This window comes from Parasteatoda tepidariorum, chromosome 8 (genome assembly GCF_982258835.1).
Source record: "Parasteatoda tepidariorum strain Cologne lab strain chromosome 8, Ptep-v5.0, whole genome shotgun sequence".
NCBI lineage: Eukaryota > Metazoa > Arthropoda > Arachnida > Araneae > Theridiidae > Parasteatoda > Parasteatoda tepidariorum.
In genome coordinates, this window is record NC_141762.1 from 85,087,133 (window position 1) to 85,111,942 (window position 24,810).

Genomic DNA, 24,810 nt, shown 5'->3' on the forward strand with positions numbered 1-24,810 from the left:
TTTCTTGTTTCAAGTTATTAAAAAATATAATTGGAACTTTAGCAAATTAAAAAAAAAAAAAAAAAAAAAAAAAAAACGCGTATCCTGAATATGAGGAAATGCTGGTTTTGTAACTCAATGATATTCTTAATTACGTAGTTAAACACGGTCCTAAGGATAGTGGTAGTTAGAATATTAACTTATCTAAATTCTTATAATTCAATATTTTACCACAAATAGTAAAAGAAAGATTCAGAAAACTATTTTTTCTTGTTTATCTTAAAGCGAAGTAAACAATGGGTACTCCATAAAAGTCTAAAATGCACTTTTTTTCTTATTACTTACAGAAATAGAATATTCTTTAAATAAAAAAGTTAAGAAAAATGGCACAACATTTCTTGTTTAAGAATGACAAGTAATTAAAATCAATTCATTTATTTTTCTACTGTACAATCAAATAAATAACGAAACGTTTAAATTCTCAGTATTATATCACAAACGCTTTGTAAAACAAAAACAAAAAAATCACTCGTTCAAAATATCGAGCTTGATTCCTTTTCAAAAGAGCATATCAAATCCAGAAACAGACAGAAGATCGACCACCATTAATGTAAGTAGTACAAATAAAGAGAGTCCAACAGTCAGAATAACAGTTGAAGATCTAATAGTTGCTCCAAAAAGCTTCGACTGAAATAGAAAATAATTAGAAACATTAAATTATTGTAATGTGCCATAAAAAAGCTCCATCCATTGCGTTAAGCCTATATTCATATATTCCCGTTATTAATTGCAGAGCTTAATAGAAGAATAAAATATGAAATGACATTATATTAGCAATTATGGGAAAATTGCCGTTAAAATACATAGAAACATTAGAAAACTGTTTTTAAAACTTTTTTTCTAAAAAAATTACCTTAATTCGAGACTTTAAAAACGTCATGTTCTTCACTTACAGTTCCTTACTGGGGATTTTTTTGTTTTGAAAATGACAGACGATTTAGAAATCAAAGTAAAATGCGAAGGAAATCAAAAAAATTAACCGCAATTTTGAAAATTAGTCATTAAGTTCTACAACGACAACAAAAGGAGCTGTTAATTTAGAAAACTACAGAACTCCATTTTCATAATAACTACAATTTTTCAACAACAAAATTAACAGACGCGTTTTGCAATTTTTCAATTCATTCTTTTACTCTGAGTGCTGCACAGATGTCACCACTTCATAATTGGCCGATTTCCACTAATCCCTCACTCTTTCATAATTTAGAGATCACTATCTTTGCTAGAGAAGTCTGTTCTTAAAAACACTTTGACACAAATAGTTAACAGTTGCTTGTTTTAAATAATACGCGTCTTCAACAGTCACCATTCCGTAGACAAAATACTCTTACTTTCTGGCTTTAAAAACGTAGTTCTGTTCTATACGCAACTACATTCTCTATATTCATGCAAACTGGTCGGTCAGTTATATTTAATAGGTAAGAAATGCACTGATTTTAACTTCTGATATAACTCAAATGCTGACGTTGCTGTCTTTGTTATATTTCAGACGCTATCTAACATATCCACTTTAATTTGTGCTATCCATTCATGAAATTGTAAAAGCAATTATATAATTGTAATAAATGCTTTATTTACCCTTAGGGTAGCTCCTCCAACAAATAGCACAAAAGAATCTAATTCTAACATGGAGCACTGTTGATATCCAAATACTCGCATCTCAAATGATATTTGGCGTAATTTGCTGCCGATACGAGTCAGTCTTGCTGCCTAAAAACAATAATAAAAGAATTACTGGGTCATTTAAAATTTAATTTTTAAACATTGAAAGGCGTTCGCATACCTATGAAAAATAAAAAGAAATATTTTTTTATAATTATTAATATTTTATTTATTTATTTATTTACCCCCCCCGGTCCAATGCGTTCATTTTGACAACACTTATTTCAAAAATATTGCAAATGACTAAAATTGTAAAACTATTCGCTTCTAAACGTTTTCCTGATTTTTGCCTCTATTCGTTAATTTTCTATTTATCTCTTGCTAACAACTAGTATCACAAGTGGACCAGAATGACGGGCTTCATTAATATTTTATTATATTATATCTAGCGCCGTTAGCAAAGGGTTATAAATTTTCTATGCCGAAAAGCGTTAAAATATTCTATAAAAATAACAGCATTTTCATTGATTTGTAGATCATTTGTAATGAAAAGATCTACAGCTCAATGTAATAACTTCATCTGTTGATCTGTTGGGTACAAAATAATTTCAGTCTGTTATCATAAAATATTTTAATCTCTTGATATCCGGTCCTTAACAATGGCAGAAAATGCTGTTTTTACTTAGAAATATGTAACATTAAGAAAAGTATTCTCTTTCTTTTACTAAGATTCAATTAATTAATGTTTTTAGCCGTTTTTAATTATATTACATAAAAAAAAGTAAATTTCAATTGTTAAAAGTTTTTTTTTTGTTGCAAATATGGGATATTTTTATAGTGTATTTCTTCCCATTCTGGTCATGACATGAATCCTCTTAACTCAAATAATAAGATATTTATATGCCATAAAACTGTCCGATAAAATTTCTTAATTTTCAAATCATGTTTCAATGTACTCAAAGACTACGACTAATTAGGGTAAATCCGACTGCATTTTTACATACACAATCATTTTGTAAAAGCTATTTTCTGAATGTTCCCCCGCTCGCCTCGCTCACCAACACCATCGGTTATTGCTTCTTGTTCATAATTTTTTTTCTCAATCTTTTTTTTCTGTTACTTTCGAAATTAAATCAAGCACAATCTAATATGAAGATCGTGTAAATAAAATATTTATAAAAGCAGATGTAATTATTTAAAACAAAATGCGTGAAAAAAAGCGCTAAAGATGTGCTTTTTTTAAACTGGAGTATTAAAAAAGCGGTAAGTTTACTAATTGTCAAATTTAAATTCTGCCGTAGCATGAACGAGCCATGAAGTGAGGCCCGCATGGTATTTTTTACTCCAAGTTCAACAATTTTTAATTTTCGAACTAACAATAAAAAAAAAAAAAAATTTTAAACTTATTTCGTAATTTCAAATTCCCAAGTCTCATATTATTTTTTGGGACAAAAAAAAATTAACTTTAAATTATGTAAAGTAAAAAAATCAAGAAAAAAACCCTAAAATAGCAATAACCTTTGAACAAATTGGAATTTTTAAAAAAGGCCCTTACGTCAAATTTTAACTCTGTAATTGAATTTTTGAATTTTTGCGAGATGCAGAAATGCAATTACAGAGTCTGCAATCTTGGTTAGCATCTTCTGCAACCAATTTAAAAGTTATTGATTATCGAACTAGATGATCGAATATTAAAATATTTTATTCCACCTCACACCTTGTATATTTTTCTTCACCCTTACAATTTCAAGTTCCTAAGTCTAGATTTCAGTTTTTTGAGCAACAGAACAAAATGCAACAAAATAGAACACACAAAACAACGACGGCTGCTTTTATGATTTTTTAATATAGGGATAAAGCTGTACTAAGTGCTGAATAATATTTTGGACGCTGTCTTACAGTAGATTAAGCGATGTATATTAATTTGAGAAAGATAACGCTTGACTTTAAGGATGAATTCTCTTCAATTTCTGGGCGTGGGCTCCGGACAAATCAGAATATAAATGCTGTAAAGAGCATGTGGGGTATTTTATCTCTCAAAATGCATAGAAATTCCAATTTTTATTATCGTATATGCTATAAAATGTATATTGATCTCAAGGAAATTAAATAATTCGGCAATTTGTAAAAAGCCGTCGTCATTTTCCAATGAGCCAGACTAGTTGAAAAAGTATTTTATGATTAACCTCACTTTTTTAGGCCTGCAGCAGAGAGCCCGGATACCTTAAGGCTAATTAGAAAAGATATCATTCATTGCTCAATTAACTCTATTAATAAATCAGAAACTGCAATAATCTTATAAAAGAATCAGGAACTGCGACGGGCAAACTGCCTACAATATTACAATATGTAGCAATTTGCAATAAGCCCGTAATAATGAAGGTTTATTATATAAATAGCCTTATTAAAGGTTTATTCCAATATGACTACTCAGAGCCGTGATGGCTCAGAGGATAAAGCGTTCGCCTTCCAATGAGGTGAACCGGGTTCGAATCCCTGCGATGGCTGGTCGATACGAATTCTGCATCCGGTTTGCACCGACCACAGTGCTGACGGGAAATATCCTCAGTGGTAGACGGATCAGGCTAACCGCGGGAGGTTCTCGTGGTTTTCCTCACCATGTAATGCAAATGCGGGTTGGTTCCATCAAATAGTCCTCCACGAAGGCAAATCTTTTCCAATACTTGATCCAGGAGTTCCCATGTCGTTTGGATTGGGTTCAAAATTACAAGGCTATGGAGTTGAACATAAGTAGTCGTAAACCCAAAAAAACTGAATCGGCAGTTCAACGACGGTTATAAAATAAGATTATTCTAACTCAGACTGTGAAATTATTCGAAAATATTTTATTAGCAAAGAGGTATATCAGCTGATTGTAATAAATATATCTATAGATATATCAGGAGAGATAAGAGGCAGATTAAAATATACTGAAGATTATAACCTGGTGCACTGCATAGTACTGAAGACATTTGAAATGAGCCGAATTTTTCAGTTATTCTAATGACATGTATAAGCTGACATAGTTTTATGGCAATCACTGTAAAACTGGCAGCATAGAAAAAAGTTTAATTTTTTTTTTATTAATTTTGTATAATATAAAGATAAATGTTAACATACTTGTATAAGGGGAGCAACGAGGGCGATGAACCAAAAAGTTGGAAATAGCACACGGTAACTAATGACATCAGGTTTTTCTACTCTATTTAAAATCAATAAGGCAGTACCTAAACTTTGAAAGAACAATAGGAATTAAAGGATTATAATTGTCAATAATAAGAGATTGTTACATGAGCAAAACTTAACTATTAGTGCCTAGAATCGTTTTATGACTGGTATTATATAAAACTACATTAAGTTATTACTTTGAATAGGTTCGTATATGCGGATTCAACTTTCAGACATTCCAAAAATCGACAAATCGGTAAAAAATAATTTAATTGCAATTAATTGACAAAAATGATTCCTTTAGTGAAATAGCTGTTAAAAATATTTTTTTCAACTAATTTGACTAACATTTAATAAAACATATTTATTATTCAAAAACAAGATTTTTTTTATTAAAAATATAATGGACACCTTACGTTTCAAACTTTAAAGTTCCTAAGATTAAGAAAACTAATTAGAACATGAGTAGAAAGCAATTATACCACATCAAATTAAAATTAAAATCTGACAATACTGAAATAACAAAAAGTTATAAAGTTAAATGGTTCTAGGAACTATGTCTGACGAAAAATGGAGCAAACAAAAGAACACCAGTGCTCTTTGTGAAACCACTTATATCTGAATATGATAAACTCTCTGAAAAAGTTGAAGATCTTAAGGGTTCCTTGGGGTATTCATCCACTTTTCCTTCGAGGTTAATATTTTCCTTACCTGTACTATGCATGATTCTTTATCGCCTTACAAGATCATCGCCAACAAAAGCAATTATTTTTATTTTTTGAAATGCCGGATGCTATTTAAGCAAAGTATGAAATAATCGTCCTGATGAGGTTATTATGTAAATGATGTGTATGTTACTGTGAATGACCGAAATCGGTGGTTGTTGACTTTCACCGGTTAATGTTGACAATCAAATTTGTCGCTTTGGTGAATGTCCGAAATATTTATTACATCCGATTTGATATTAATTTATTCGTGGATATAATTACATTTATTCGATATTTTAATACTTACTGACGATAGATTAGAACAAACATCAGTGTTTGGAGCATCGGGCAAATATATACCGGGCAATGGCACTTGACTTTAAAACAACATCAGTGTAGGGTATACCGGGCAAATGTATACCGGGCAGTGGCACTTAACCAGACCTAGTATGACTAGACCTTCGGTAAATGTCCAGAATATATACTAGGTCTAGTGCCACTTTTGCTATAGCTTAAATATTTAAAAAAAAATTAAACAAAGCGTTTGAATCAATTTTAAACTGATAACGAATTATTGCTTTAAAATTAAAATAATAATAATAAAAACTGCGCCAGATAAGAGTAATTGAAGTAATTGCTTTATACAGCGCATGTGTGGAAAAAAATTTTTTTAAAAATTATCTAGGTACACCTAAAAGTGGATGAATATCCCAAGACACCAGATCTTAGAACTAAATAATCTATCAATTGTTCTCACTGAACATTTTAAATATTCCAATGTATGTTATAAAAATAACGCATATTTAGTTTTCACATATTTTAATAGACATAATTAATTTTTAAATATAAGCTTTCAAAAGTAAGTTTTTCAAGCAGACTAAGAATGAAAATTTTTTTTCATTTTTGTTAAACCTATAACGAAAAATTCGAAAATATGCTGACAACGTTTTTCATTTTAAATAATGATAAAATATAGGATTGTTTTCTCGTTTTTAATATACTTGAAAAACGTAATTTTTTTTAATCATTTTATTTCGTTATGCACTGTTTTTCTAGTGAGTTACATGATATAGAAAATTTATAGCAAATCGAGTTCTAACCTAATATAGTTAGCTCTGTGAAATTGACAATACACAGTCCCATCATTTTTGCTACATTTCCATTCAGAATGCTGACGTATTCTCGAACTCCTAAAATTTCCTAAAAAAAAATTTAAAAATATTTTATTTTTTACCACTATTTTCCACTCATATTTGCAATTAGGTTATAAATACATAAATATAAGAATCAGTTGAATTATGATCTTTCGACGAAAACCATTATACCTAGATCTACTCTTTCATGAAAGCTATGGTTAGCATTGTACAGCCTATACTATATTTAAAGCAGCGTTTATAACTCACTTTTTTCTGTCTATCTTAATTAAGGATAAATGCAAAACCTATTATAGCTGAAGCTTAATCAAGGGTAAGGATATAGAAATTATTATTTTAATGCATATTTAATGACGATTTAGTTCTTTTTAAAAAATATCAACATGGTGTCATAAAAATCACGCAAGAAATAATTTATATAAAACAGGTTTTATAAGTTCAATAGAGATTGATTAAGGTTTTTTGATAAAAATTGTGATTTTTTTAATTGATTCATTAATCATAGGAAGTTATAGCAAATATTATCAATGCGTGTTTAGGGTTGACTAAGATTTTCTTCTAAAAAATTAAAGGCAGGTAGTCTGAAAAACAACGCAAAAAATAATTTTGATATAAATTAGGTTTTATACGTTCAATACAGATTGATTAAGGTTTTTAGATGAATATTGTAAATTTTTATTGATTTATTAATCATAGGAATATGTAGCAAATATTATAAATGCATGTTGAGTGTTGACTAGGATTTTCTTCGAAACAATTAACTACAGGTAGTCTTAAAAAATTACGCAAGAAATAGTTTTGATATAAAACGGAATCTATATGTTTGATGATTAAGATTTTAAATTAAAAATTACGAATTCTTTACTGATTCATAATATATGGGTGGAAGATGCAGCAAACTTAGAAGTTTCAATGCGTGTTTAACATCGACTAGGTTCGATAAAATAGTTAACTGTAGGATGTTGTTAAAACTACGCAAACAAAATCATTTTGATCTAATCTTGATACAAGTTAATTAAGATTAGTTAAAAAAAACTTGAATTTTTTTATTGATTTATAAATTATACAACATAAGGTTATAAACGGAAAAACTTATTTTTTCACTCAAACAGTCATTCGTCGAAGTCAATGACCATTTTGCATAAATGTGGCATAAATTCGGTAACAAATCATTCCTTTTTTCCTTTTGTGGGGATTGGAGTTATCGACAATGTCTACCATCATCTCTGAAAAAGTACCCCTTCATTGAATCGAGTTAACATGTCTTATATACTAGTGAATTGTAATTGTAATTTTGTAGTGGTAGACATACTGCAGAACTCCCCCACCAGATTTTTTTTTAATGGTGGTCATTTGGGACATTGACCCATTGGCCACAGGAATGGTAAAATTATAGCTGTGATAGAATTCGACGAATGGATACCACTATTTGATTCATTACTGTTTTGTGAGAAGCCGGGAGATCTGTATTAAGATCACCGTACTTTTTGAGTACTGATCGTGAGAGCTGTATTAAGTTCACTGTCGTGGTTGCTCCTGTGTTACCAATAGCAGTCGAGTGTATGCAGGCCGACGTTGCGTGTGATCGAGACTGAGCAGCAACAGCGCGAGGAGGTGGATATGTCGCAGTCACATGTAGCAAGTCAACTGCTCAACGTGGATCATCCAGTAGGCGTGTTCATATAGAAGTGGGAATTTTTGTCAAGGTAGGCATGTTCACATCACGTCCGAAGGTAGTAGTTATAGACAATGTCAACCTTCATCTATAAAAAGGTACCCCTTCATAGAATCGAGTTAACATGTCTTATATGTTAGGGAATTGGAATTGTAATTTTGTAGTGTTAGACCTACTACACACCTTAAACCGTGGCTGATAATGGGCGTGACTTACAAAAACGTTTTACAGCAGTGAATTGTATGATTTGGGCATAAATTTCATGACATGATGAAGAATCAACAATGCGAAAAATATTTTTTAACAATAAAGTCACGCTGTTATTTTCTTAGAGCTCCGTTTTTAATGACCCTGAACTGTCAGGCTGTTCTTCTATTATTGTTAGCAAAACATTCTTGCAAAAATGGCAAATTATTTTTTTATCTCGCTTGATTTTTGGAACAATTTTTATCAAGTAATGAATTTGAAGAGAATGTTCATCTTGATATTGCGAACTATAAGCGATAATTTATACCAATTACGCAATTGTCATGTAAAAAAAAACAGAATACTGGAAAATACTAGGTTTTACAGGTAAAACTTTTACAAAAGTGACTTGGTAAAAGTAGGCTTTAATAGGATTCCAATTCGGCCTTTTACCAAGCCATTGCAGCAAGACCTTCGAGTTACGCAGCCATTTTGGTAAATCTTAGGTTTTACCAGACTTTTACAGCTACATATACACAAGTATTTAACGCTTTTCTTCAAAAGCGTAGGTTTTGCAGCTAAATAACTCAATTGAAATCGAAATTAATTAATCAAATAATCAAAGGAGTTATAAGCATAACAATGAAAGACAATGAGCACAAATTAGCGTTGTATAATTGTACTTCTTAATAGTTGTATTAAAATAAGAATTTAAAAATTCTTGGGTTTGAGTTCCCTTCCCGCCAGCAATTTCCAAATCCAGCTGTGCTCCTTCCCTTTTTTTAGTATTTTTTTAAATAAACAAAGAAAATTTGGTTCTTGACATTGTTTTACTCAAGTAACAAGTTTTAAAAGAAATAAAAGCTTGTATTATAATCGGGACCAACTACTGCCAAGAACAAAATCTCCTTAAAAATAAAAAAAAATATAGGAGAACGTGTAATTAAAGGCCGCCTAAATTGTAAAATAGCTCCTCATCGGCCTACCCGTTGGATGTTTCTGCAATTTTCATTTTGTTTCGTATTTTCAATTTTCGATTTTGTCGTTAACTTATCTTTAAGAATAGGCTTAAAATTGCAAGGCTAATAAGTTGAACACGGATTTATACTGTTTAACACCAGTTATAAAATAAAATAGTATAAATGTGAGTTACTGTAATTTGTGTGATTTTGCGGGGCCATTTAATGCCATCAAACAAGAAGAAGGGAAAAAAATACTTACATGCATTGCTTCTTTCAACTCCATTGATTTTTCATGAAGTCTTAAGCAAACAAATTTTATATAGAGTATGAGAGTCTCGCACTGTACGCAGTAATTAATCGCCACAGCTACGTTCACCCCTTGAACTAAGATCATACCAGCGAATTTGATTCCGATGAAAACATATTTACAATACACTCCACAACTAAAAAATATGGCATCATTAGTTTCAATTCCACAAAGAAATAGTATTTTGATGTTGGAAAACTAAAACTGCGTTCTTTTGCATCCAAATAATATTCGTATGACTAGATTTTTCCAAAAAGTCGTTCTGCGTCTTAAAAATTCAGTTTTAATAGTTGATTCGGTATTTTAAATTTATCTCAATAATGAACACAAATACTGATACATTACATTTTAACTTAGTTATATTGCATTATAGTGTAGTTAAAATGTAATATAACTAAACATTTTAGCTTACCGAATGAAAGAATTTATCTCAATAACGAACACAAATAATGATTTATTACATTATAACTTAGTTATATTGCATTATAATGTAGTCACAATGCAATGTAACCAAGCATTATATCTAATCGAATGAAAGAATTAATGAAATAATAAAATTCGAAAGTTTGACATGGCGGTGGTGCTCTAACAAATGCAAAATTACTTATAACTAAAGAACTTAGTGAAAGAATCGGCGAAGTGCCATTTATAGTACAGCTTTCAGAAGAACTCTTCCAGACACCCGTCTCGCGTCGTGGCGGGTGCTATGGTTACGAGGAAAGGTCACTTCGAATAGGGATATGGGCTGAATAATTTTGTCTTATTCTTAGCTTAGGTCGTCGTAAGTAAACCAATCGACGCCTTCTTTCCTCCATTTCACCCCCATTAGAAATGTGCTCTCGCTTGTAACCATAGCAGCAGACAGCCCCAAACTTTCAGTCTGGAGGAGTTCTCCTCAAAGCCGCACTATAGGTGAATTTGAGTAAATGTGCTCAAGATTTTAAAACGAAAAAAAAAAAGGATATTACTCGAGACTTCAAAATAAATGAATTTTATCTCTGATGAATAAAAATTTTTCATTTAAAAAATAAATATTTCTTATTTGCTTTAAATACCTGAATACCATCACTCACAATTCTAGTTTCGTCTGCGGGAAAGTAACATTGTACAGCACTTCTACACCAACTTGACAAAGAAGCCACAAAATAGCAGCATAGAAAAATAACCTGAAATTATGCACAAAACATCAGAAAATTTTAAGATCTTCTAAAAAAAATCTTAAAAACAACACTTTTATGCTTGTAAATTGCGTCTCAAAACTCAAGCTAGATCTGATCTATGCGCCATTTGTGTCATTAAATATCGTCAAAGAAAATATATATACAGCGGGATACTAGACAGTTCAAATTTATTAGAAGTGATAAAGAAAAACGAAAATTTAAATCAGTCTTTAATATTTTAGTTTACCGTCGGATTACTTAGCCCAATTTTATACATCGAATGAAAAATTCTTGCACTTCTCTATGAACTGAAGAAAGGAGAAAGAATACTGAGAGGGGAAAGAGTTTTTTTCTTTTCCTATAAAAATTTTAAAAAAAGAAAATGCTAAGCTGGCAAAGACAACCAAGGCAACTTTGACTGCCAGGTGTTTATTAAAAAATGCCACTAAAGTCATCTTTTCGGAAATAATCTGTCGCGGAAACTACCATAGCTCTACAGACTGTTGGAATGCAACTAGATAGTTAAAATTTGATATGTTGAAATAGTCATACTTTTTTGTGAACTTAGAAAAGAGGTTTTCTTCTTTTCGAAATTTTATAATTTATCACAATTGTAAGAGCTTATTTGAGAATCTTTACTCATTTTTTTCTTACACTTTGAATTATGGTAGAAAAATGTTTAATATTTCGTAGGTTTGTAGAAAAATATACAAGGAGTTCGATAAAATGAAAAAATTATGATCCGATTTCTAGATCGAGAATTATTGATTATTGATTTTGCAATAAACCACTTTGCAGTCCACTGATATGCAACTACAGATTTGAAATTTGACGCGCGCTGATTGGACTATTTTAAAATTTTAAGTTAATCAGAGTTTTTTCTTTCTTTTTCGGAATTCTTACTTGTTCGTAAGTTATTACAATTTTAAGTGTTTTTTATTTTTTCAATTTTTTTTTAAAAATAATTATTATTTACCCATCGCTGTAGAAAAATTGCGATTTTGCATTTGTTGGGATAGCGATTTTTTGCGATTTGTAGAAGAAAAGTTGCGATTTCATCTCTAGCGATTTTCATTTTATGAACTTGTTTCACCTTTCTAAAGTCGCTTTATCACGTACCTGTATAAAAAATTCCATAAGTACAAATGCGCTTAATGTTTCTTTTCATTTATGCACACCACTCATAATTTATAAGAAATTCGCCCTAAATCGACCTTCGCCCCAATATCGACTAATCGATACGGAAAAAAGTTCTACAACATTGTAATTCCTTCTTCACCAATATTTCTTACCGTATCCAGAGATAGAAACGCTAACTCCGAAGTTTTTAATCGTAAGACGCCGTAAATGGTCTCATCATGTCGAACACAACCATTCTACTATACATAGACATCACTCATAAATATAGCAGCAGCTGTTCGATAATTAAGAGGGTGGTTATGGGCCTTCGTTGACACCTTTTATGCATTTTTTGTTTTACAAAACAGTCATTTAATGTTCAAAAAGCATTTTTATTTGTTTATCGCAATTATATTTATTGAACGTAATTAAAATAAATAATACAAAATCGCAAAAATCGAGAAATTTTACTCACCTTGTATTACGAATCAAAGAGTTTTGGAGTCCACGTGTTGAGTGTGATTGTAAAAATACCTGGAATTACAGAGAAAAAAATTATATTGAACAGCAAGGAAAAAATCAAAAACGGAAAATCCAGAAAAAGTTAAGATCTAGTGAACTTCATGTACTAGGAAGCAATCTTAATAGTTTAAGGAGGGAATCTCAAATATGCTGATTAATTCGTGCAGATTATATTTTAAGTTACCAAATCAGACAGAAACACGTTCTTTATCTTAACAAACATACCTTTTTTTTCAACGGAATTATATTCCTTACCTTCAAAATATGGGGGATAGCATCAATATGAAAAATATGTTCCCAATACGTGTATTTCGCCATATCGAGAATTTTTTATGCGAATTGAAACAATTTTAGACACAATTATTATATTTGTTTTTCTTAAAATAATTCCTTGCAAAAAAACCTTTTTAGTAATCATTTATTATTTCGTAATATTTTATCCACTAATAATCGTAAAATTTCGAATTGTAATATAGATATATTTCTTGCATCATTTTAAATAATTCAGTTGCAAATGAAAATGTATTATATATGTATGGTATATGCATTGTATATTTTAAATAATGCAATTGTGTATCGAAAAACACAAAATTTTTGAGTAAAATAGGTCAAATAGTTCCTGAAAAATCAAATTTCAATGTATACTTTCTTTAAATTAGACTTCTCAGGAGCTATTCGACCGCTTTTTGTTCAAACTTTGTAATTTGTAATTTAAGGTTATCCTTCTAATTCATTAAGATTGAGTCGTGTACATGAAAATCTGATCATTAGATCAAAAGTTATTCAGTGCTTTATTCCTTTTTTTTCCTTCCTTTCTGTGCTTTGCTGAACATTTTGCAATATTCACTGTTGATTAATTTTTGTTGTTGTCTGGCATACAATTTAAATTAGACCTGAATATGACGTAAAAAAATACATGATCACCTTTTTCACAATCACTTTTTCCCAATTTTAATGAAAGAAAAAAATACATTAAGCTTTGCCTTTTAAATTATTTTATCATTCATTTCAAATAAAGTAAAATTTTAAAAAACGCATTACAATAAAAATGGAGGGAGAAATTTAAATATTCTGAACAATGGTAGTCTCGAAAAAACTTGATCTCATTTGATTTACATTAAATAATGCATTGATTACAATATTTCATTTGAATGTAGCAATATTTAATCAATTACTGCAGGATAGTATAATTTTTTCATATTTTTTGAAACATTGTTACAATTTCAACGTCCAAAATCAGCTATCATACAGAATAAATTATGCTTACACGTTCCATTAGTGAGAACAGTTGTTCACAGGAGACCACTCTAAAATGATAGAATCCGTAAGAATAAGCCAAGAAATGAACAAAACTGGGCACCACATATGTCGGGATGATATGCTGACAATAAGACTGCTGTATAAGTTTAGATGGAACTTCCTTCGAGGCGACGACATATCTAGCACGACAGGAGAAAGTTATCAGTCCCCACGTACAATTTCCATTCATATCCACAGCTTGTGGTGGAGGGGGAGGCTCTGGTAATGGCTGCAAAAATAAACAGTTTATATTTTATTCACTTTATTAAATTTATATTTAAATAGACAGTATAGTTTTTTCAAACGTCTACCCGGAAGCCGATATGGCTCAGGGAATAGATCGTTCGCCTTCCAATGAGGTGAATCAGGGTTCGATCCCGGCGATGACTGGTCGATACGAATTCTGCATCCGGTGTGCGCCGACCACAGTGCTGACGTAAAATATCCTCAGTGGTAGAGGGATCATTGGTTAGAGTGCTTTTGCCGTTAGTCTAAACGTGGGACGTTTTCCTCTCCATGTATCGCAAATGCTGGTTAGTTCCATCAAAAAGTCATCCACGAAAGCAAATTTCTCCCAATACTTTCTCTAGGAGTTCCCTTGTCTTCTGGATTGGGTTCAAAATTACAAGGCTACGGAGTTGAACATTACTAGTCGTAAACCCAAAAGTTGGGTCGGTTGTTCAACGACGGTTATTAAATAAAATAAAATGTATACCCGATTGACACTCGTCATTCAAATATCAGTCAGGCAGATTTGTTGGTCAATCTTTCGGGAGCAGCATATTAGGTGGGCCAACGGTACTCCCACTGTAAGAACAGATGGTACAGAGAATGAAAGAACATTCATGCCTTGTCTGTATTCGAACTCAGGATCTTTCTTACGTGAGATCAGCTCCTTGACCACTACACAGTCCGATTGGCATAGATAGTTTTGTTAGTCCTAATATTTATATTAGGCACTATAATCAAGGAGCTGGTCAACTGGGCAAGGGATCAGCGTGCTTGTCTGCGAAGCCAATGGTTGCAGACTTAAATTCTGCTCAAGGCCTGGATGTTCCTATCTGTGTGTTGTCCTCTGTTATGTGAATATCAGCCACCCTATGAACGGGTATCTGTGGCAATATGGAGTGGGTAATGCTGTTCCTCACGCTTAGGTTTGCAGGTGTCGATCAAGTAACGTTAAATGAGGAGCAATTCCAGCATCTTCCTAGGCAAAGAACGAGAAATTCAGTGCCTGCCGTTAAAAAAAAGGACAATTAAGGAGATAGAGCGTTTCTCTCTCACACTATTGACTCAGGTTCGACCCCCACAACTAATTGATTTGTATTCTGCTCTCGGTCCGCCAGCCACGGACCACTAAACAAAAAATTTGCCCACTAGTAGACAGTAAATGAATCAAAAATTTCTTGGAGAGAACCAAAAAGAGTTTCAGATAAAGGAAATGCAAGTTTTCTTTCCTCTGGCTTTATCAATTTGAAGAATTCCTCTTGCTTCTGAAACGTTTCAAATGAAAAGAGCATAATTGGAATAATAGTTAAGTTATAAGTTTTAACAACTTAGTTGTTGCCTTTAATTTTAGCAATGAATTTTCATCGATTTAAATCTATTTCAGAACTTAGAAAAGATAAAAAAATTTTAAAAATAACTTCTGTGATATTATGAGTTACAAAAACAAAGAGATCCAGGGAACAGGTTTCAAGTAGTAATTTTTTTACTGAAATCCCAAAATTCATATTATAATCAGCAATTACATATTTTTAATAATTCTATGACAAATGATAAAAATAAATTTAAAATACCAACAGCACAAATAAAACTAAACGGTTTGAAATATAAATTTGCGTTCGTGCTTTTACAGCGTAATTTAATACAGCTTTAATTAGTTTATCTTTAAAAAATCTGTTTCTCTACATTTTTGGAGAGTTTTCATCCAAAATTAAGAATACAGACTAGTCTTTAGTTTTTTACAAAGCAGAAGTTTTATATTTAACGTAGTTTCTTTTCAATAGGTACTAAATTTTGTACTAAGTTATTGCTGCTAAGTTATGCATTAAAATATGAAAAAATAACAGTCCTACCTGAATATCTATATGTATATTGTATTTTCCTTGACAGTTCAATACTTGAGAAATGTAATGGCAAACTATGAGTGTCAAAACTACTGCAGGATAGAAGTAGTTAAAAAATCTCCAGAACCCAGATCGCACACTTAAAGATTCATAAAACCACGGCCGCCAACCAATCTGCAAAAATTAAGTTATTTCTATTGCCGATACTTTACAGATAGCATAACAATAAAAAAGTTTTTAAGAGTTGGAAAATAAGAGCACGAAAGCAATGAAATGCTTTAAAATAAGTATTAATTATATCAGAGGTTGATCCTTCCATGGTTATTCCTACGGATACAATTACATAAGTTAAGGAATTTTTGTGCATAATTGAAGAGTTTAGTGGAAGAACAAGGTAAGTAACATTTTCAGGGGTATTTATGAATAAGAGAAAGTAACATTAAGTAGCTGCATCTATATGGATATATTTAATCTGCAGAATAGTTTTTGCTCTGTTTCTTTTTCGTGTTTAATTTTATTATAACTAATCCACATTAGTTTTGAGTATGCTTGCATGGTTTTTATAAATTTAAACTGTAATAAAGGGGGGGGGAATCCCAACACCAAGAAGAAGTTGTACTAAATAAACTAAATTTGGTAAGCTTGTTTATATAACTAAAAGAATGTCGACGACATATTGCGTTGGCCTGCTAGATCACCAGATATTTCACCAATCTGGCACCTATGTGACATCATTAGACAACAACTTCTGCGTCATCCACAACCCGTATTGACTGGCTGACCAAATGCAACAGGCATGGAACTCCATTCCACAAAATGACATACAGATCTGTAAGAGGCACAATGAATGCTAGTTTGCATGCTTGCATTCAAAATTCTGGTGGTTACACTGGTTATTATTGTACCAGTATTTCACATTTGAAATGATTTTTTTTCTTAATTGCATTCATCTGTGATCTTGAAACTTTAATCAATTAAATATACTACTTAGACAAACGCATTGCAAAATTTCATTACTCTACAATAACTTTTTTCTTGGTGTTGGGATTTTTTTTCTTTCTCCATCAGTGTATTTCGGTTACCACTTTTTTTTTCTTCTTGCCTTCATGATAGCTTTTCTGAAAATATTTACCTACCTGCTTCTGCTACTAAATTGATTCTTTCATTGATTAAGAGTTGCAAAATGGTCTAGAAATACTAAACATTTAATTCCCAAACTTTAGATAACATTTATATAAAAATCATCAAGATGTCTACTGCGATTATTGTTCTTACTTCAATTTGTTTACTTCGATTATTGCTCTTCAAATTCTACGTATCTATTAATCTTCATTTAGCTGTAAATTATAAATTGTTCGGCGTTTAATTAACATGGACCAAATTATGAAAGGAAAAACAATGCCTAATGACGTTATGAACTAGGAGCTCCATAAAAAAGCAGATATTTATGTTTGCTAACATTAACGAAATTTTCAATATGAAATAATTCACCTCATCAAATTTTCAAAATGAAGTAATTCATCTTAGTTCTACCCTCAAAAGTTATATTAAAAGCCAATCCATATTTTAAAACTCGGTACACTGGCATAAATACCAACTGGAACTAAATTCTCTTGAAATAATTCAAATAATAATGAGAACTAAAAATTACCACACCTATTTAATTCGAAAATCCCAAATAGGTGTTGAGTCGAATCGAGTGAGTTGAGTCTCAAATCACCTTTTGATCTTGAAATATGATTCAAAAATAAATCAGTACTGCTCTATATTTTCAGCTGTAGCACAAATTGTTCAAATTATTTTTTTTTAAATGATTAAAATTTAGAAAAAAAACTTTGTTGAATTATTTAAATCATTCGTAAAGGCACTTACGAAAGACAGAAGAAACGAGTATGGAGCAATTATAACTCTTTGGCACCTCCTAAGAGAAAGTGGAACATATTGAGCATTCACGTCACCAGTAAGATCGGATATCTGTAAAAGAAAAATATTTGTTTAAATAAAAAAATTTACATATATATATATACATATAAACTTGACGGAACAAACCTAAAGGTTATCTTTAGGACGCATTCCTTTACGAGAAAGACATTTCTAAATAAAGAATTACTATCGTTGATATAATTAGATAAGATTAAAATATTAAAATTAATTCGTTATACTATAATGAGGCCATATATGTATAGTTTAGGTCAATACTCCGGGGTCACAGTAAGTGAAATATTCGAATCAACTAGTAAACAATTTATGCACACTATGCATAATATTATTTGTCATACTGGCTGGTTGGTCATACTTTAAAAAGCAATAAAATCTAAACGAAATAAAATATTTATATTGTGTTCTTTGATAAGAATTACGTTTTTGAAAGATATATTACATGAAGTATCGCTTCCTCTATTTTCCATGTTTTTATGCAATTTTATGCATCATCTTATCATGTATCATCTTATATATCATCTTTGTTTTAGAGTGTTGTTTTAATGGGCTTCTATGCTTTTGAAGGGTTTGGTTAATATACGGCATTACGATGTTATCGTTTATGACTACACAAATCATTGCACAAAATTTTTACCTACCCATTGATATTTAAACAATGTTTTGTATATTAAAATTAAATGTTTTGAAACCAAATATAAAAAAATCTGGCTTAGTTTCTCTTATTTCAATTAATGTTTGCTTCGCTATTTCATTTAATGCTTGTTTTATTTATTTGTTTTATTGCTAAAACTCCCAACAAAGTACAATTGTATTAATCAAAATAGTCACTGAATGCAAATTAATAATTGATATCAAGAAATTCTTCTGTATAAATTAATACCGGAGCCAATGAGTCACGCTCCGAATCGTTTAAACCGATTAAATTTTTTCAATAACATTCTCGATACGAGTTAAATTTTTCAAAAACCGATTAACTACCTACAAAACAGTTGTTTTAATGATTTGAAATGTTGGTTTTCAGAAGGCAATCATCAGCACTTACGTCGACATGGACAGCACTGTCCATGCTGAGACTCCGGCAAACAAAATCCTGATTTTGAGAAGTCATAAAATGTTCTCCTGCTACACAACATGATCCTCGGCTCTCTTGAATACTACCGTAAGTAGAACGTCTACAGATCTCTTCTTCTGACAAGGAATTAAGCACTGTTTCATTGAATGAGGTTGAGATTACTGGAGGGCTCAAACTGTCTGTTGGAAGCTGGGGAAAGAAAAAAAAAAGTTACCGAATACACTAATGTGACGTATTGAAATTCGAACGATTTTATGAGAAAATAAGAAGCCATATGAACGTAATGATCACAATTTCATATTCAACCAGCAGTTCAAAATAATTGGGGGAAATTTTTTTAAAAATAAAAGCTATAGTATTTCCTATCGCTTACGATAGATGGCACCACTAACTACAGATATTTCTGAATATTTGCTGTAAACATTTTGAGGTTGGTACTACTACAATATTACTGCAGTTTACTAACAGCAGTAATTTTGCAGTGTTTCCACTTCAAAAATTCAATAGCGGGATTGGCCAAATCATCACAGTCTTCAAACTGCTTTTTTTGTAGATTTTCTGCAGTTCATTTTTTTAGCTGGGAACGTCTAAAGATCTCTCCTTCTGACAAGGAATTAAGCACTGTTTCATTGAATGAAGTTGAGATTACTGGAGGGCTCAAACTGTCTGTTGGAAGCTGAGGAAAAAACAAAAGAAAAAGTTATTCAATACGCTCATGTAACGTATTGAAATTCGATCGATTTTATGAGAAAATAAGAAGCCTTATGAACGTGATGATCACGATTACATATTCAACCAGCAATGTTCAAAATAATTAGGCTTTTTTTTCATTCAACCTGCTGTGAATCGTCCAATTTACGATAGTTTACATGCAACAATGTTCTTTCAGAAATGTGCAATATTTTAACGATTTATTTCATAAGATTAAAGTTTAAATGCATTCATTTTAAAAAATATCATAGAATATCCCAGGAACGTAACGAAAACTAAGCGAACCACATAATGGTATTTTTAACCTGAATATCAAGTAGCATTGAAAATATTCTTTATTTAATGAAATTATCTTTAAATGAATATTCCAGGCGTTCATTTTTACAATTTTTGTCATCTCTGAAGATAATCGCAATTCGTAGCAGAAATTTAAAATTTTTTGGAGCATTAAAAGGAAATGGACGAATAACTGATGACTGAATAACTTTTTTAAAAGTGGAAACTTTTTCAAAAGTGGATGAAGATATTTTGAACAGGGTGAGAGACAAGGATAAAAAGGCAAGGAAAATTATATTAATTTCGAAAATAAAGACCTGATTTAGCTAACTAGACTGAAATGCTGTGATCATTTTTTCTAAATGTGAGAAAATGAGTTCAACTCTATTTTTAAGACAAACTTTAAATATGAAAATTTTTAAGAATCTCACGAATTGCAAAGATATGCAATAGAAAAATAACGTAAGATATCATCTTAAATAACTTTTGTTTTTACCAACATTAATAAGTCTTGCCAAATGCTAACATGGGATGATGGTCAATTTTGAAGCTACCATCAAGAAGTGAAATGATTTTTAAAGAGATATTTAGTACAAAACCTACAAAATGTGTCAGTTCATGATCAATTATTATAGATGGACCATCAAGCAAGACCATCAAATCATGTTTTTGTTGCGACAACATAATGTTGTTCACTTTCCTACCAAGGGTTGATGGTCAGTATCCATGGTACCATCAAAAAGAAAGATGATATTTGTTGGAGGTTCGTGATGGCTACCATCTTATTCCTGTTGGTCCAACACAGAAAAACCATCAAAAATATTGTCTTGGAAATGCTTGGGTTTTCACAAACTAAGTTCCAATCATACTAGTTCAAAAGACTGACTTCAAATATGCTAATTTATTATTACTAACACGCTAACTATTGATTGGGTAACAGAAATGACAACATTCTCTGAATAAACGTACCTTTCTTCCAACGGATTTGGATTTTCGAATAATAAAATATGTGAGGGGGGCAAGGGCGCCGGCAGAATAATATAAAAGGGGGTGCAACCGTCTAACAAAGTAACCCCCCCCCCCCCCAATTTTTCTTTTTTTTAAATATTCTGTTATTACGTTTTTTTTTGTTGTTATCACACATACTTTCATCTATTAATTTTTTTCAAGATTCAGGTATAGAAGAAAATAATAGGAACACCTGTGAAAAAATGAAAATATTTTATTAATAAGGAGTTTGGCCACCTTTGGCCTGAATGACAGCTTGCATTCGACGTGGGATTGACAAATAAAGCTCTTGAACAAAAGTTCATTGGAATTCGCAGCCATTCCTCTTGCGGGGCTGTCTCGAGTTGAGAGAGTGTGCGTGGAGGAGGAAACCGAGCACGAACTTTTTTCTCCAAAAAACCCCACAAAGGTTCAATGATATTGAGATCAAGGGACTGAGGACACCACCACGTTAGACGGTCCACTTCATAATTATGCTCATTTAACCATGTTTGAACACAGTGAGACGTGTGAACAGGGGCGTTGTCATCTTGGAACACAGGACGCTCTCCCGGAAAGAGAGTATAAAGAATAGGGTGAAGATGATCTGCAAGAATGCTTCGGTAATGGTCCCCTTTGACCACCCCCTCAAGACAACGAGAGGCCTCAATCCACGGGCAGATATAGCGCCCCACACTATCACTGAACTACCTCTATGTTTCACGGTTGGAACCAGGCAGTCAACATGAAATGCTTCTGCCGGCGTTCGCCACACGAACACACGTCCGGTGGTCTGGAATAGTGCAAAAGAGGGTTCATCAGACCAGATGCCTTGTTCCCATTTCAGTTGTGCACATTGTAGGTGGTCTTGGCACCACTGTAGTCTCTTCAAAGCATTCCGCGCTGAAATTAACGGTTTTGGAATAGCTACTCTGCCATGAATGTTAGCAGCATGCAACTCCCGTTGAATAGTTTTCATGGATACAGGGTTCTGAAGGTGGGTATTCATCTCGGATGTTATCACCGGCAGTGTTGTCTTGCGTTTTCGAGTGAATATCCTCTTCAACACCCGTCTATCACGGTCTGACAACTTCGACTTCCTGCCGCTGTTGTGCCTCGCCGAAGACACCTTACCCAACTTTGTGTATGCTGACAGAGTCCTTGATTCAGTGCTCCTTGAAACACCTACAAGGTTCGCTGTTCTGGACACGGACGCTCCAGCCAGGCGAGCTCCTCTTTTAAGGTCAGAGAGGTCAGTCATAATCTCGTTTTGCTAGAAACAGAGTTTTCTCTTGCAAATCTCACACTGTCAAATGCTACACAGATACCTTGCCTTTCATCACCACTAGGTGGCACATTCTTGCGACACGTGCCCGTCGCTTAATGGACGGTCGAGAACGGCTCCATTCTTCACAGATGTTCCTATTATTTTTTCCTATACCTGTACATTTCTTCATTGTTAACAAGATATTTTAAAAAAAATTACGAATTTACGTGATCCGAAATGTGGAGGAATAGAGAAAATTCTTATGAATCCCTCGAATAATCGATTTAGATATTGATGCCACACCGTTTTATCCAGCTGTAGCGGAGGCTATCAAAATTGGCCTAACTCTTCAAGCTACTACGTGCACTATTGAATGCACTTTTAGTACAATGCGGGGCATGAAAACATGGAATCTGTACTACAATGTCTCACGAGAGATTAAGTAGTTTGTGCATGCTCAGTTTGCATAAGAAAAGAATCAAAGAAGACTCAGAATTCATTGAAAATGTTATAAGCAGATTTGGACAGCTAACAAGACTATTACAATTCTTTTTTGATTAAACAATTTTTAATTGTTATGTATCAATAATTGCTTAACTATTTGCTTTTGAATAAAAATATTTTTAATAAAAAAAATTTTATACTCTTTAATTGTTTAAAAAAAGCCAGGGGGGTGCAAGTGCACCCCCTTGCACCCCGCTGCCGGCGCCCTTGGAGAGGGGGTAGACGCAATCTGGAAAATATGGTCCCAATAGTTTTGACAGTACTATAGTCGAATTTTTTTGGCCATTTTGTGTTGATTTCACTTCCTTTAGCTATAGATATCAAACGGCTTTAAAACGAATAAAAAAATTGCGCATAATTATAAAATTCGTTTATCCAAAGATAATTTAATGGAAAAAAAATAGTTTTTTTACTTTTTATTATTTTATCTAATAAAGGTAAAAAAAAAATAGAATTTTAAGGTATCTTCCTTTTCTATGTCATTTAAAAATCGATTCTAAATTTGAGCAAAATCGGTTGAATAGTTTTTGGGACATAAAATTTCTAAAAAAAGCTATATATAACTTTTTAAGTCTTGTTAGAAAATAATTTTTAAGAATACAAAATAGTTTCAACAGCGATAAATTATGTAATAAAAAAATAACTAAAGAATTTTAAAAAATTACTTTTTCACATGGAATTACATTTGAAAAAAATTTATTTTATGATTTTTTTTTCTTTCTTTTTTTTGCTTATCTTTTATTCACTTAAAAATTCTCGAGATATGGCTAAATACGTCAAATAAAAAGGGACTCAAACACTTATCCTGAATTTGAAAATTTAGAATACTTATCCATCGTAAAAAGACATGTTTATTTCGAGATTTGCATCTGATTCTGTGACGCAATTAATGGTTCACATTTATTAATTAGCCTATTTCATTTTAATTAGAAGTCAAAATATATACTTTTGAATTTAACACTGTTTAAAACAAACAACGTAATTAATAGACCAAGTACATTTTGTTTGAATTTTATAAAATTGAAAAAAAAAATTAAAATCTTATTAAATATATTCTAATCGATTTGAAATGGCAAAGTAAATAATAAAACAAAAGTATACTTCTTCCATGGACCACCTAATTGGCAAGGTAAAAATATCTGATCGTTTGCGCTCCATTCACATATTATCAAAAGCAACATCAAAACTCCTGAAACAACTTTGACGCTAATTTTATCAGTCGCCTTTTGAACTTTAAAACAATTACACCTGAAAATCTTATCTTTCCATTTAGTATAATCAGTGGCTTCTTTTTAAATGCGAATCATATTTTTCGGGAGGTGTTTGATCATTGTTCTACGGACATAAATTTAAATTCCCACTTAGATAATATTACATAAAATTCTATTTGATTATTTAATGGAGTGCTTGAAATATTTGTGATTTTTTAAATCAAATTTTGTTACAAGTTATTTAGCAATTTTAACTACCGGTGAATGGCAGGGCTAAAGAGAAGAGAGAAGGTCTAGTTCATTTAGCTCACTCCTAGAACTGAAGCTACGATTTCTCTTCTCATGATGTCACTGTATACACAGATCTCGGAGATCGCTAGCAAAGATATTATGATAACTTTGAATCCTTCTTCCTGTAAAAATAAGTTGGCTTTTTCTGGTTATTAGATTTCAAACTTTACATAATTAACACATTATTTCCGTTCATAAACATAGTTCAAAAAAACTATCTTGGCCATTATATTAAAAAAATACCATTTTAAACTTATAAAAATAGTTTACTAGTTGGCGAAAATGACACTATGAATACTTTATTTTAAAAAGTTCAGTTTTAACTTTAATTATTAAGAAGAGCATAAATCGACGCTTCATCTTTGATAACTATAAGTTGGGTTAAATTTAGAATTCTGATTTTAAAATGTGCCGTAGATAGCAATTTGTTCATACTTAATCATTAGGAAACATCAACCATATACGCTAATTACTGAAACAAAATAATAATTTAGGTTCATAATGATATTTGAATTTTTACAATTGCTTATAGATATTTAAATTTAAGATAATATAATTTATAGATATTTAATTTTAAGAGA

At 31.6% G+C, this 24,810-nt stretch overlaps 1 protein-coding gene across 4 annotated transcripts in view; it reads right to left on the minus strand.

Annotated features, from left to right (window-relative positions):
• Positions 1-398: 398 nt before the first annotated feature.
• Positions 399-24,810, minus strand: part of GrlHz (Gustatory receptor-like Holozoa) — a 29,828-nt gene continuing 5,416 nt past the window's right edge. For 3 of the 4 annotated variants that reach the window (XM_071181152.2, XM_071181153.2, XM_071181151.2), the window contains exons 2-12: positions 18,953-19,171; positions 17,842-17,943; positions 15,979-16,143; positions 13,869-14,129; positions 12,555-12,613; positions 10,874-10,966; positions 9,753-9,936; positions 6,617-6,716; positions 4,762-4,868; positions 1,618-1,749; positions 399-666 (exon numbers count right to left, since the gene is read on the minus strand). In XM_071181152.2, coding sequence (XP_071037253.2) covers positions 538-666; positions 1,618-1,749; positions 4,762-4,868; positions 6,617-6,716; positions 9,753-9,936; positions 10,874-10,966; positions 12,555-12,613; positions 13,869-14,129; positions 15,979-16,143; positions 17,842-17,943; positions 18,953-19,171 — 1,551 coding nt within the window. In that variant the 3' untranslated portion in view covers positions 399-537. Of the gene's footprint in view, positions 667-1,617; positions 1,750-4,761; positions 4,869-6,616; positions 6,717-9,752; positions 9,937-10,873; positions 10,967-12,554; positions 12,614-13,868; positions 14,130-15,978; positions 16,144-17,841; positions 17,944-18,952; positions 19,172-23,828; positions 23,947-24,810 lie in introns of those variants that run through there. The other variant, XM_071181150.2, reaches the window with a different exon arrangement.